Source organism: Lycorma delicatula, chromosome 2 (assembly GCF_047948215.1).
Source record: "Lycorma delicatula isolate Av1 chromosome 2, ASM4794821v1, whole genome shotgun sequence".
In the NCBI taxonomy this organism is placed as follows: domain Eukaryota; kingdom Metazoa; phylum Arthropoda; class Insecta; order Hemiptera; family Fulgoridae; genus Lycorma; species Lycorma delicatula.
In genome coordinates this window covers 64928230-64944992 of record NC_134456.1, presented here as the reverse complement: position 1 = coordinate 64944992, position 16763 = coordinate 64928230, and the positions used below count along the sequence as shown (strand labels likewise).

General features: G+C 30.4%; 1 protein-coding gene across 1 annotated transcript in view; it reads right to left on the bottom strand.

Annotated features, from left to right (window-relative positions):
• LOC142318875 (G1/S-specific cyclin-D2-like) overlaps positions 1 to 16763 on the bottom strand; it is a 67151-nt gene that overhangs the window by 6256 nt on the left and 44132 nt on the right. The window contains exon 4 of the mRNA XM_075355462.1: positions 1105 to 1250. Coding sequence (XP_075211577.1) covers positions 1105 to 1250 — 146 coding nt within the window. The remainder of the gene's footprint in view (positions 1 to 1104; positions 1251 to 16763) is intronic.

Genomic DNA, 16763 nt, shown 5'->3' with positions numbered 1-16763 from the left:
AATCATCAAAGCATGATAACAGAAAAACTATTTGTACAAAGAATTGATACATTCATAATGTTAAGGACAACATTTCAATAAATGTAGTTTAAAATTATAAGATTTTAAGGAAAATTAGAAGAAAAGGTCGGTGGAAAATATTAAACAAACAGGAACTGAATTCAAAAATAATTTAACTAAAGTAACCAGGCTAACAAATGCAATTCAGCAATGAAAAGAGCACACAGAGTAAAAACTATAAAATACATATATTAGAATACAGTAAGTAATATTTTGAAACATTTCAAAAACTTCACATTGCAATACAAAATCATATACCACTTATCACACGATTTTAATACAATTTTTAATTTAAAAAAATAAGTAAATAAGAATCTTTCAATCTAATTAAAATAAATAATAGTAAGTCTATTTTGGAAAAACTTTCTGCAGAAATTGCAACCAGCACATGATCAATTATTAATGCGATAAAAAAACAGGAAGATATGTAAAAGATTAACTAAAACAATTAATTTGTATACAGCAAGAAATGCATTATATGATGTGTTGATTATTTTGCTAACTAATAATTTCACGAATTTATTGATTGTTAAAATGTAAAAATAGGACACTATATTGATACAACATATTAAAGAGCACCTTGTAATAAAAAAAACCTTAACAAATAGTTACAACAGTAACCATCAGTTAGTACACTGACAAGGTTTTAATATAATTTAGAATGTTATACCTCAAAAGCATTATTATACTTTAATTAATCTTTCCTCATGATCAAAAAACAGGCTGTATTCATAAATGTTATTTTTCTTGGTAACCCATTATCGTAACAGAAACCATTCTCATATAATAAACCAAAATAAAAGTAAGAACCCCTTAATGCTAGAAAATGTTTGAAAAATTCTGTTTGTACTCTAAAACCAATAAATTAATTGATGCTAGTTATTTTATCCGTTATTTAAGTTATCAGTTTCTGTACAATAATATCAGTTTTATGAAAGTATAGATTTTTTTACAAAATGGAAAATACAGTCATATTATTTAAAAAAAAATGAAAACAATGATTTTAAATAATTAAAATTACTGTAATTTAAAAAATAAACTTACTGTATCAATAGATAGAATTGTGTATAATTCGTCTAATAATTTAGAAAGATTCCACGTGGACCTAGTAGTCCAGTCTAGACCATGTAAAGCTGCTGCAACACTCGCACCAGCAATTGTACTTGCTGTATACATTGAGAATTTATGATCTGAAACAAGAAAAAAATAATAAAAATTACGAAGTAAAATATTAATTCTGCCGATTACTTACCCCAGTGTACATATTGCAAATTAATTGTGAATGATAAAAGAATGACTGATTGTGCACAAAATTTTGCAGCAAGGTATAATAAAACAACAAAAATTTTCAGCTCTTACTTGAAAGCAAAAGCCTCACAAATTAATAATTATTAAATGTTTGAGATCAGTAATTTCTGAACACAATAAAAATTTCATCATCTAGTCGATACATCCGATACATAAATTTTGCATTTAGTACATTTACTGCTCTTTGAACTATTGGTTGAACAGTTCTCTCTACTTGTGCCACTGATGATACAAGCATTGAAATAATTAACTTGCCTTCTTATAAATACTATTATCTAAAATCTAGCATCAGTTCATTTCCATAATAAACTAATAACATCGTAAATTTCAAAATTTTTTTGAACAAATGAAAAAAAAATAATGAAGGTAATACTGCATAGAGCATCGCTGAGCTGAAAAACAATGTTTCTGTGGTGTCGATACATCCAGCATATGTGTATGATGCATGTTTCAAGTGTAAAGAAGTTTGATGTGGTACATGTTACTTTTTAATAAGAACATTACTGTAATAAGTAACTTTTAAGATAAGTTGTAAGCCTAAGAAAATGTAAGTGTGAGGTCAGTTGTCTTCTTCTCTTGTCTAGGATTGAAGGGCAATGTCCAGCCCTATACATTTTCCCACGGTTCCATGACACAATGACACAAAGAGAAGAAGAGATTGCTGCAACATAAACCAGTCTTCAAGGCTGTCAGTCTTACTTCTCTGAGGGAATTTATAGTCTGCAAAGGGAAATATTTTATCCCTTAGTTGTGCGGCATCTTAAAAGAGTCGCAGCTTCCGGAGGGTGGGGTATACGACTGTGTTGTGTTGTATTATATTACATCTAGCCCGGCGCCCCGCCCTAAACAGCTTTTTATTTTATTTCTAGTAAATCGACTTGAACGGAAACTGTACAAGTGATCGAAATTGACCTGGGATATTAAGTAGTTTACACATTTTCAATAAATAAAAAAATCAAATTTATTTTCTGTTCAGTTTTAAATACAGCAGAAGCAGATAAAAATATATAACACTAATGAACTGAATAAATGATCATTTAGTTATGAGAACTAAATTTTTATTTTTAGAAGCACTGGCAAAATGAAATGAATCCGCCTACAATGCGTGACCAACACATGTACCTATAGTGAATGTGTATTCTGCTAATTACATTTAAAAATGTTATTAATTTGATTCATATTTTCCCATCAGATTCAATTTTAGATGAGTATTCCGTCATCCTCCCACAAATTTTTATCAATGATTTTTGAGATAAATATATTATTAGTAATTATTTTTACATTATGAATATAATAAGTAATGAATATTATTTAACAAATACCTTCCGCAGTTAATCTGCTGTTGTTTAGTTTACGTCACAGAATTTAACTAACATATCAAAACTCCACGAATATATAAAGATATTCTCTCCAGACTTAGTTTGGAACCTTTCCACCATGAATGCGAACGCAGATGAACGTTAAATCGGCATTCCTTTTGTTAAAACGCCATCGTTCTCAGTAATCTAGCATTTTCAAAAGCACTTCTTATCTAAGATTATATAATTTATTTGCTGGAAAAATACTATAATTTTAGAACATACGAGCAGGGGTATTTTTTCTCCGAGTTATTTCATACAAACGATTTTTTTTCCTGTTTAGCCTCCGGGAATCACCGTCAGGTATTACTACTTCAGAGGATGAATGAGGATGATATCTGTGACTGTAAGTGAACTGTAGTCTTGTATAGTCTCAGTTCGACTGTTTCTGAGATGTATGGTTAATTGAAACCCAACCACCAAAGAACACCGGTATCCATGATCTAGTATTCAAATCCGTATAAAAGTAACCTTTACTAGGATTTAAACGTTGGAACTCTCGACTTCGAAATCAGCTGATTTGAGAAGACGCGTTCACCACTAGACCAGCCCGGTGGGTACAAACGATATATTGCCGGGAACATCCATTACGCAGAAAAAATGTTCAATACGGTAACAATAGAAACCCAACTATAAATCACTATGAGAAAGGATAAGTAATATAAAAAAAAAACTTCGTGAAATGAACCAGAGTAGAAATATGTCAGTTGGCATTATCAAAAATATAAGTCAGTCTCCTAATATAATATAATCAAATTTTCTCTTTCTCTCTGTAACATGTTAATTGCAACAGAAGTATAGTATCGTAAAAGTACTGAAAATATCATTGAAACTCATTAATTAATTGACAACTGGCGGGAGGATAACGGAAGAGAACCGACCGTCTATTCTTTAATTGTGCATGTAATAATAAATTATAAGTGAATTTTCAAAGATATTTCATTATTTTAAATTAGAAACTGATATTTTTTAAACAGATTTAATTTTAAATAGATCAGTTGAATATAATCTGACCTAAAAAAATTATTAGCGTTCGCTTCAACAGCTCAGAAACTAAAGAAATTTAGTTCAGAGTGGTCGATCAGAATCGTAATTTGAACCCACAGTTTTCAAAATACGATGAGACTTTATGACGATAAAAAAAAATCCGGGAGAAACATGAAAAAGTAGCTCGGTACAGTTCCTATTCTAAACTTTAATCTAGAGAGTGATCTACGGAGTATCGGATTTTATTATTTATAGCGTGTATGTTAAAGCAGTAATTAAATCGCTATATTAATTTTTTTGTTTTTAATTTTAAGACGTATTCCGTATAAAAATATTATTAAATTTCATTTCAGATATTTCCTTTAACAATTCCACTACAAAGACCAAAATATAAACCTAAGATGGTATAGTAATATGGTTAAACTCATGTACGTGGGCGTGAACAATGCAAGTAACCTTTACAATAATAACATCCTAGATACGCTAGTAGAATAAATCATTAAAATAAAAATACTAAAACGTTTCGCGAAAATTAATAAAAATTAATACAATTCAGCGTTAATACAGTAAAAAGTTGTGGGAGAAGTAACATCTACTAATAATAACATTTATAGATTTATCTTTGAGTTCAATAACAGCACAACGGCTGTAAGCGGGGCACAAGTCACATTCACAGTTAAAAATCAACAACAATCCCACGCCAGGTATGGAAAGTGAAATAAGTCTCGCTGTTTTCTTATAATTCGACTTGTTTGGCGGGGGTATATTTTATGTTTTTAAAGTTTTCACATAATTAGTGTAATTTTTGTTGTAATGGAGCGTCTAAGCGGGCGCAAAAATCTTTAATTTCTCTTTGAAGAAACAGTAAAAATATTTAAAAATTTTTTCTTGGATTACACAGGCAGAAATTTAAGAAAACAATCGATTACTTTCTTAAGTAGAAACGGGTTTGTTCAGGAATCAAACGGTTTTTAGGAACATTCTAAATTTAGATTAAAACAATATTACGAGATCGTTAATCATTGACTTCGGAATGAGAACGCTCTAACAAGAAGGAATGTAATTGTTCCTCTCTAACAGTTAGAGATTCTAATTTCATGATTTCATAAGCGGTTTCTGTGTTGCTAAGCTCATATAACTTGATTAGAAGAATTAGAAGGTTAGGATAGTACAAAAATATTTTTAAGGATGAAATTCCTGAAAAATATTCAGAATGAATCTTAGGAGAAACCAAATCAGATGGAAATCATCGTCTTGTATGCACGAGTTGATGTCATTAAGCCGACTGAAATAATGTAAAGCGACAAGTTATGAACGAACACCTTTCTATCAATACGTCATAGATATAATCTATATTAATAAACGGTCCCATATTACATAATCCTCACAGGTTATATATTATGCTGAAAATAATACTACAAATAATTAATAGATTTCTGATGAGCGATCTCTTTTTTTAAGATTATAACTTATTCAAACACTTTAAAAGACATATTGTAGTCTTTCTATTCGTACAAAATACAATTTTTATTTTATTAATTTTAATAAAAGCCATTATAAAAGTACCATATTCTATTACAAGGAATAATTTGCTTTAAAAATCGAATACGTTGACTTCTTATGAATAATTCATCAAATAATAACAATGTCGTTGGCTATGTTGTACTAGCCAAGAAGAAAAATATAATAATCGACGAAGAACTGTAAGAAGAAAAAATAATAAAATGAGTATATATGTCTCGAAATTGGCAGTAAATTTAAGACAAAATTATTTTTTTATCGCAAACGTAAATAAGGTATTTAATCATAATTTATCAGGATAAAACACATCCTTACATAAATTACCTATATCTCAGTAACAATATTCAGACCTTCAAAATTCTTCCTTTTTTGCTTATCTTTAGAAATTGACCGAATCTTAGTTTTTGTTTAGGCATTTATAGTAGCAATAGGTGAGTCTACAATATAACTACTACTAAAATCGAGTACAACTATTTTTCAATAACTTACAATTAAGTACACTTTGCACACAAGCAAAGAAAAACAAGAATCCTCCAGTTTTGCGACTGCAGTAATGCAAAGAAAACTCTTTTTTTAATAAAAAGTATGAATAATTTTAATCAGAATTAATGATGCTTAAAAAAATAAATTTAATAATATTCTAATTAATCTGACATGGAAATAATGCAAGCCAAGAAGGTCATAACTTATAAATATATTATGTAGTTAGGTAATGCAAAATTTTAGCCACATATGCGTGAATGGATTTCAATTCTTTTTTTTTCATGACAAACTCCATTGATCTATAAAGGTTACGAGTTAAGAAACGATAACACTGTTAATTAATATTGTGTATTAAAAAAAAAAAAAATGGACGTAATATTTAACAATGTTACAAGCCGAATCAGTCGCAGAGTTGATCAGCTGATCCATATTTTATTAATTGCATAACCAGAATACTCAATTAAATTAAGTAACTATTATTAATTTATAGGCTATCCGGTTGTAACATTTTTATTGCTTTCATTAAAATTATTTATTCTTCATCATTTTTAATAAAAAATGTAAGATTCTATTACAAACTTAGAAATAGACAGATAATAATAACGGATAAAAACTACTTAATACGGATAATAACGGATAAAATCACCTTAACTTTAAACTCATTTTTACTTCATTTTATCACTACGATAATCCTAAATAAATCAATTAAAATAGTTTTGCATCAGAATTACTTTTTAGTGTTGACATTTCTTGAATTTCTTTATTTGTACTCTACAAAGAAATTAGTAAAATAAAAGTTCATTGTTTAAGTTGTTATCATATAAAAGAATGACTTCAAAGAATCTCGTAACCGACTAAACAAAGTTTAGAATATTCAATAAAAAAGAAAAAAATTAAAATTACGGTTAAATTTTAAGCGTGATTATTAAACAACGTTGCCATACTTGACATAACAAGAAAATGTTTAATAAATAAATAATTTTATTGAAACTTGTAAGTGGATAAACCATAATATAAATTATTTTCACTAATCAAATTATTCAGTACAATTACGAATCTGATTGCCGTGTTTGTGTGTGTGTGTGTATATATATATATATATATATATATATATATATATATTTACCTAGGACATTTGGTGTTAGTAAAAAAATATCCTATTAAAAAAAAAATACTAAATAACCTAGAAGGTTTATCAGTCTGTTAATTTTTTCATTTTAATCTTTGGCCTCTACCTTATCACTAATTTTTTTATCGGAAAAAATTCTTAAATCATTATGACTTACTTAAAAAAAAAAAAAACGAAGAAAATAATAGAGCAATACGATAAAAATATTTCTTAAAAAAATAAATCATTATTTCACAAAGATTCTTTTACGCCTACTACACCTGATTTATAAAAAGGCAGGAAAGAGCTAGTGGACTTTCTCTGGCGGTGGCAATTCCTTAAAATAACCACAGTACTAGAGGATGGCCAGTATCACGCGAAGTAAATTAACAATCACGGTGTATTTATTGAATGTTGGATATGACTTAGTAAACCAGTAAAGAACACTTAGTACACTTCATAAAGATTAAGGCCTAATTAAAAAATTACAAAATGTTTTTATCCATTTTTCTTTGTCACGGGATTCCAGTAAAAAAAACTTAGGATTAATAAGCGTGAACTCTTTTTATGATTTATTATACGATTGCCAAAAAAACGAGTATAAGGCAAAAACAGAAAAATATTAGAAGGGATCGATGAAGGGATATTCCATAAACGAGAGGTTCTTTACTTTAAATTTCCTTTCAACATTTAAGATTCCAAGTTATCCGTGATGAAATGGCAAATTTTAAAAAATCACTGGACCTGACTATAATGGGAATAAAATCACGAAATGAGCATATATAATTTTTTAATCTAGAAGGTAGGACAAATAAATCAAAATCCATTTCAAATCTTACTAATTTTTAGTTTTGTTTCCAAATGATCTTAACTTATTGTAAAATACATTAAAGATGTAAAATATGCGATATAAATTACAGCGTATGGTATTCGATTCGATCGGAATGTTCGGTAAACAGAAATGGTTGAACTCCAAGAACAGACTTGAACCGGTCGGTATAAAATAAAAGACAAGATTTCATATTGTTACATCGTATTGTATTGTATTTTATTTTATCGTATTTATATTAGTATTCATGACATAAGATAGTCCAGTATTCTAGTCTATATCCAGCGCAAACCCAGTATCGTTAAAATGCGACTGGATCGTGAGTATCAAACACAAACGGTTTGTTTTTATAAATAGCCGCGTACCATTACATACTTGTATCGGTCTATTGTTCAAGGCTGCATTATCAGTAATTACATCGTCTATGTATACATTAATTTTTTTTCTTCTAGAAATACGTATTTTCTGTAGTGGAAAAATTTCCTTTTTTGGAATCAGAATGTTTGTACTTTCTTTTTTTTTGTATACAGAATCGACCGCGTACATACAAAAAGTAATATTATAAGTACTGATGAAGGTAAGACCTAAATGTGCAAAAAGATTTAAAAAGTAAATAAAATGCTGTTTCTAGAAATAATGGATGATGAAACTTCTTTCTATATTAATCCACCGCAGTTCCCGCGGGAGCCAAAATACAGTTATGTACGGTTCGCGCATTTAAAAAATTTCCCAAAAAGTTCCGGAGTTATTCCGAAGGAGTTCACAACAATATTTCATGGAATATTTTGGATATTCATCCTAAATCACACAATGTATAATTTGTTTTTCCGAGTTGCATCCTACAGGTTTTAACAATAGCTAACAACATGATGCCAATGGAATGCTCCGCAGTCTACCGTACATCTATTTACACACCTTCTTACAGGTGAAATGGTCTACAGGTGGTATTATCTTTTTTTTTGCAAGTCAAGACTGAAGAAAAAGATTCTTTTATAATGCCAGATTCGGTTTCTAACAAGTGTTATAAACCATACTATATATAAAGCAACTGTATTTTGAAGAGCGCGTGCGCACACGTGTGTGTGTGTGTATGTTGTGTGTGGAGGGTGGTTTTCTAAGAATTTTAGACCTTTCTTCAGGTCAAGTAGCTGCCTTTGTACATTTTTCTATGTGTTTATGAATGTGTGTCTGTATTTATCTGTCAGTTAAACGAGTATTAAGGGTGGCGCCAAGAGAGGAAACCACCCCCAGAAGTATTCTTCTTTTCCAAGAAAAATATTTTAACAGAAACGCACAGCATGGGATAAATTAATAAAACATTTCTTTGTACACCGAAAGTAAAATTAGAAGACACATTCAACTGCACTTACAAATACACGGCGGGTGTTAATAGTTGATACATCTGATATTACACATAGCCGATCGAAAACAGTGCAATATTAACTTTGATCGGCCGGGTTACCGTCCGGATAATAGATCAATAAAAATCTGAAGATAAAGTAACTTCAACACCCCAAAGTTTCTTGGTTCATTACATCTCTCCGATGTTACGTTATAGCTAATGATAAAATTGACAAATTAACGAGAGTCTGATTACTCGTTGATACGGATCATCAGATTTCTTAACACATCAAACATCGATTAAAATAAATATTTTTGAAAAAAAAAGGGCTGGCAGTTCGGTTTATTTTACTGAATTATGTATTCGCTAAAAACAACGCCATAGCTAATCGGTTAAACAGTCAGCCAGTAGTACTGTTTACCCTAGAAAAAACCATTGAAAGCACAAAAAGGGATTATTAAGAATGGGGATTTAAGTCAAAAAAAAGTTACCATAACAGCTATCGGCTGATATTTTTAAGCAAACAATTTTTTTTATTTGTTTTCAACTGTTTCCGAAGATTTTACAAGATATATTTTTTTAATTAATTTTTATGAACAAACAGTTTTTAAAATTCCGGATTAATTTACAATTTATCCACTTCACTACATTTTTATTTTACGATCACAATCTCGGTAAAAACCGACAATAAACGGTCATAAATCAATATCTTGATTTAATAAAACATTTTTTATAAACATAATAATACTGCTTTTTACAGTTAACTTAACGACTTTTAACTTAAGACTATACTCTGCCCCCTTTTGCCTCTCTCGAGAGCTCGATGCACCGGAACACGTCGTGTTCGAATGCCGGACGTGGGCTGCTGAACGTCACACCTGTGAGTTGGTGACTGGGCCCCTTACAGTTAACATAATCGTAAACTGTATGTTATCAGGGGCAGAGAAGTTTCGTGCGGTAACTGACTTTGTGACACGGATACTCTAGCACAAAGCCAGGGAGGATGGGGTGGCGATGGGTTGAGGGACAGCCCCCTGCGGAGCTGCCGTTCGTCTGTGCTTGCACGGATGGGCGACAGTGATGAGGCACTGGGACTCTCATCCCTTCGCAAAAACACTGCGACCCGGTGTGAGTGCCTGCACAGGATGCTCTCACTACAGGCAATGGCATCAAGACCGAGTCCCGGCTTCTGGAGTTGGGTCCAGGAACGACATAGTCGGGCTTAGATACTCCGCCCTAGGGGTCAGAGGCAGGTAATGAAAAGATCTAACCGGCGGGCTGACCTGTCAGACTAGACTTATGACCGGCGGACGGGGAGGCCCGTTTGAGTAGACAACCCCCTGGGCTGTGCTTTGCTTTGTTGTGGATCCGGCCCGTGGGGTGGGGTGAAAAAAAAGACAGACTAGTCTAAGTCTTTCATCCGGAGGTCCCGGGTTCGAATCCTGGTCAGATATGGTATTTTCACACGCTACATATCATTCACCTCATCCTCTGTAGCAATATCTAACGGTGGTCCCGGGGTAAAAAAAAAAACTTAGACTATAGTAAAAATTTAAAGATGAAAAGTATTTTTCCGAGTAAGAAATAACTATCCTTGCAAAGATTATTTTAAAATATCATCCTACAATATAATTTATTCTTCTTAGTATCTTGGTATTTCCAGCAGAATTCGTGCCTTTTTACTTTGTAATCTGATTGCAATTTCTTTGTCAATATATTTTCCTTTAAGTTAGTATAATGCTTTTCTTCCAAGAACGACAATGCTGTTTGTATTGGCCTATATGAAACACAAATTTTTATTTAATTATTTATAAATAAGAAATCCATCAACTTGCACGAAACAAACCATGCGTGTAAATGCTGGTTTACCTACACATTGATATAAATAAAAATAAATTTAGATAAACCAATAAAATTATGCCAAATCACTAAATGTTATCGTTTGATTTAGCCGTTCTGATGCGACATTGTGATCTAGAACAGTAATTCCAAAACTATTATATTAAACAGGTACAGGATAACCCACACGATATTACCGGGGACAGACTTCTTAGGTTCATTAAATTCCAAAGCTCTATATGTATATTGTTTTTTAACAAAACCTAAGACACTTTCGGTGGTAATTAAACGAACTAATATAACACTTCTCGTTACTGAATATTATTATTTTTTAACTTGACAAAGGGATAAAAAAATCTTTTAACAAATTAAAGTTCATTATTAATATTTACAAGTTAAATACTGGAAACAATATATGTTATTGTTATTAATGACTCTGTTTAATAAAATTAAATAGTGGATTACGGAAAAAAAATAGGCTTAGAATATGTAAACTGTTTGCAATGCAACATAGCGGGCATAGTATTTAAACAAATTTAATAAAAAAGAATCTTTTTTAGGCCGTTTATTAAATTCCTACAACAATGAAGTAAAAAAAAGGCCTTAAAGCGAGTACAGACAATTCTACTTCAAGATATAACTCGCTATATTAAGTCAATTTTTTTTCTTTTTGAATAAATGTATTTAATTTTAAAATAATTCATCAAGAAAAACTATAATATATTGTTTCTTAACTCTATTTATAAATTACCTTTTGAGCAATATTACGAATAATTCTTTAATTCTTTCCTAATTTTTTTTTTGTTTCTGATTACCTTTGCTGAAGAAATAAACTAACATTATTATCAACGAAAATTGCGGAAACTTGTGAATCAACTTTAAAGATAATTAAATACCATTTAATAATAAACTTCTTTCCTTCTCCCGGTTTTTGATTACAAATTCACGTATTCTACTCAGAATTATAAAAAAAATCCCTTTCGGCACGCCGGAAGGCGGAGGTGACTTCACCGGTGCTAATTAGGGGATATAAATGGATACCGGTGTTCTTTGGTGGTTGGGTTTCAATTAACCACACATCTCAGGAATGGTCGAACTGAAACTGTACAAGACTACACTTAATTTACACTCATACATATCATCCTCTGAAATATTATCTGAAAGGTAATTACCGGAGACTAAACAGGAAAAAGAAAGAAAATAAAGAAATAAGAGATAAAAAAGATTTCCACCTTAAAGTTAAGAAAAACTCTAAATATACTCAATACGACAATGGATGCATGTGAAAAAAAGTTTCACATGTTTAGCATACAAGCCCTATCTTCTTACAATTCCAACAACTGTTTGGTCATCCTTTGCCATAAGGGTTGGTCATATTAAAAATTGTTTCAGACAGAAGTTTTAGGTAATGTTTAGAGGACTAACGAACACTTTAAACCGATTCGATACTGTGCCTATTAAGGGAGGTATGATTTTTTTGTCTTCCGAAACCCGATTTTTTCCACCCCCTGGGCCAATGGTTGGTGATATCAAAAATCTTTACTTAGATAAGTTTTAGGTCTTTATCCAAAGAATAGTAGGAACTTTAAACGAATCCGATATTTTACTTAATAAGAAAGTTATAGCGATATTTTGTTTTTTTCGAAAAAGCTCTCCCATTTCCACCCCCATGGTCCGATTTTTCCCAATAACGAACTTGACTCAGATTTTGGGTCGTTATATTTTATGTATCAATTTGAAAGTGATTGGCGCAAAATTATGGCAGTTATCGTGTCCACAAGAAAGTGAAATATATATAAATGTATAAATAAAATTTTGAACTGACGGTAATTTTGGGGTCTGGGGGATGTGAAACGCGAAGATATGTTGAAATTTTCTGGAAATCGAATCATGGTATCCATTACAATAGACAACTTTATTATGAAATCTACCTAAAAGAAAATCATTCTTTGAAAATTCTAAAAATTATTGTAATTAATCGATTAAAATCAAAACGTTCACCCGGATAAGAAAATAAAAATTTAATTGAAATTAAAATGTAAAGTAATAACGTAGACTCTAATATTAACACTGCCTGAAGAAAAAAAAACAAAATTTCAATGAAAATTTATGATTATTAATTCGTTCATTCTTAAACCAGTTCGAAGATCATTTTATAATGCGGAATCTTATTCTGTGTAGAATTTAATATTCTTACCGTACCTTAAAGAAAAGATTTATCAAAATATCCATCGCTAACCAAAGTACTCGCACTAATGACATGCCACTTTTAACAAACATAACGGGTAAATCATGTTGAAATGGTGGTAAACTGCTTGTTGAAGAGCCTAAATATAGATAATATAGCTAAAGTATAGGTAGGTTATAATCGTAAAATTAAATACTTGATTTTAATCGCTAAAAATGTGATAAGTAACAGCTGTTAGTATCCAAACCTTTACATAATTATAATTTTTAATTCAAAATAGCGGAAATTGTTCACGATAGATCATCTCTTCTTACGAATACAGTATAACATTAACAAAAAATAAATTTTATAATTATCGGTAAATAATCAGTTCAAGAAAAATTCTTATTGCACAGTTCGATTTGAAAATACGTAACTTATTCAATCAGTACACAAAAATCGAGTAAATTTACTTTCAAAGTCCAAAATCCAGCTTTATATCAATATAAGAGAACTTATTACAAATATTTTTATAAATAACAAATTATTAACAGACCATAAATATTTTCGTCATAATAACAGTACACTGTACGTATTATAAAACATACAGAATTTTTTTTTTTAAATATAACTAAATCAGTTGAAATAGTTATTCGTTAAAATATTATTAAATAACATAATATTTTAAAAATATCTATAAAAATTCCCACAAAATGCCACAATGTTCACATGAACTCAATCATGATGGAGACATTTTACACATTAAATTAATTAAAAATATAATTTTACCATTATTTATTTATTAATTTTGAATAATTAGTGAGTCGGTGCTGCTATGTGCTGAACTATGGTAAGATTATGTGATACGGCACGCTATGCCACGTCAGTTCGCATTGAACGTAATGGTATTACAAATCTGAAATACAAGACAGAAAGAGTGTGAAAGACAAAGTGGAGTGTTTGTGTGTGTATGTGTGCGTGTGTAAGAAAGGAGAAGAGAGAGAGAATGACTGAGACTGATGAATGCGTGAGAAAGAGGGAGCGTTCGGTAGATGTGGAGGCTGCCGCTGGGTGGGCCGAGAACCACAGTGCAGAGTAGTCTTGTTTCTCCTTTTTTTGTTTAATATACACAAGATGTGAACAACTCCCCGACTAAACCGAATTACAAAACAGTTTATGCTCTCTCTTATAAGATGCTTCTATAAATGCTTGTTATGTCATGACGTTCGTTGTGAAGTTACTTCTTTCTCTTGTCTAATACGTAGATACAATAAAAGAAGTGCAATTCTCTTATTAAAACATCCATTATAGAATTTATACAAAAGAAATGTGCATCAACATTCATTATTTTAATAGTACTAAATTAAGCCGATTAAAAACGCTTGGAAATTTTTAGTTTTATAATATTTATTTACTATTATGTATATCCACATTTCCTAAAAATCTATTCTATTAATCCCATAGTGGATTGAATTAGTAAATCTTAATTCAGAAACTCATACAAAATAATGAACAATTAAAATTTGAAAAACTGTAATTTTTCCCCTGACTAAACTCCCTCCCAGGAGTACTATTTAATCCTAGAGACCTTCTACGACTGAATTTTTTTGTTAAAGACTACGACATAAATTTGTAGTTCCTTTAATATATCAAAATTCCCCCTTATCAAACCGTATCATGCCATTTTATTTCCACAATTTTGAAATTTAACATCATATTTTAAACGAAAATCTTTGTAATTTTGTTTATTTTCTCATAATTAATGTAATTTTTGTTAAAATAAAAATAAATACTTTTCTAATTCTAAAATCCATGTATGTTAATAGATTTAGTTTTTGTAGGACTTGCAGGACTCTCCTTTTTTTCAATACTCTTTCTTTTATGCAATTAATCATAGCCTGTTTTTGTAAACTTCGAAATTCTCCTGCCATAAACTAATGCATTTCATCTCTTCTTATTTTTATAAACTATAGTACAATTAGACTAAATTATTAATTTAAACAACACGCACTAAGCGAGGTTCCCCTCGCTATAACATGTAGCATGGAGAAACGTATTGGCAACGTATCTACATAATTGAGATCCATGTTTCAGACAAAATAATGTTTATAGTAAATTATTTCTCATTTTGTTAATCTATTTAAACATCTTTTGCAGTCTGAAATCTTTCAAATAACTTAAATCTAAAACAATCAAAAAATGAAAAACCTTAACGTATTAATAGAAACGTTTTTTTCTATAATTATTTTTAAATTTATCACTTAAAATTGGTGTAATTCAAGGTAGGAGTATATCTAAGGCTAGTTTAGTCCTTGCCACCAGCTGTTAAATAGAACCTAGAAAGTAATGACTAAGAGTACTAGATCTAGAACTGCAGGGTAGGAACCAGTTCCTTTCTCATTAAAAAAAAAACTTATATAGTAGTTTACAAAAGTGTCTACGACAAAATTAATATAGGATATATCCACCGTATAGTGAGAAACTGTTATTTATTTACTTCGGGAGAATACTTCCAGTCTTAAAAATTGATTCCTTAATTTCAGCATTTTTTTCTCGATCCTGATTTCATAATTCACCGTTCTATTGAAACCGTAATTTCTCCGCTTTGAATAACGATTAATGGAGTACTAATGATTAATGAAGTACTACCTGCATACATATTCGGCTTTAAGATAATTACGAACAGTTGAACGTGGATTTATTTTATTCTGCTCAAAACGTTAACAGTACATACAAAATTTTGATTCACTCACATACTTTCATAACCGAAAAAAGGATTACGTTTTTAAAAAATAAATAAGCGGAATTTTTAAAATCCTATTGAAACCTAATTTTTTTGCAAGAATGCACTTCATATTTAAGAATAAAACTAGTAATAAATCCTGAAAAAATTATTATAGACTAAACGGAAGCTAATATTAACAACAATAAATATTATATTTTACAGACACGATATAACATTTCTTGAACATAGCTCACACTATCCAATTGTTGTGTCTACGCGCGCGCGCAAAAGCTAACTCGTACGCACAGACATTACTATTCATTCATTATTCCATTGAATCACAGATCATTAATTCTAACGCCCCTCATCGTTCAACAATGAAATGCAAATACATTCACGCACTCAGTCAATCACGCACGCAAGTCAGCGTGAAAAAAAGTTATAATAGAAAAAGAAATTAAAAAAAAAAGAAGAATTTAACATTAATTGACAGAAAAGATATATCACCAGCAAACCACCGTATTAACAGATGTTATATGCATTAAAACAACGTCGTGCCTGGCATAGCAACATTCATTGTCAGATAACAAATTATATTATTTATCACAAAACACACTACATTTATAGTAAATGTGTCGCAATTTTGCCCCCTTTTTTAACGGAACTTAATTATAAATTACTTCGTATTAATTACTGTATATCATATGTATTTTTTGAATAAATTAATAATATCGGGAATAAGTAAAAATTTTCAATACCGATCGTTTAAATTTTATTACTTTTATTTTTACATAGCGCAAAATTTTACATCTATAAAAATACATCATACGCACCGAGGATTGGTGAACGGTTAGTATATAATAAGAAAGCAAACAAGAGGAGAGAGCGAGAACGAAAGTAAGAGGGGTAAAGAAATAGTGAAGTGGAAAGAAGAAACTGATGGCCATGAGAAATAGGGAGAAGTATGTGTGAGTTTGTGTGCGTATGGGGTCGATGTTTTTAAAATGGCATATAGACACTGGGAGATATCATGTAA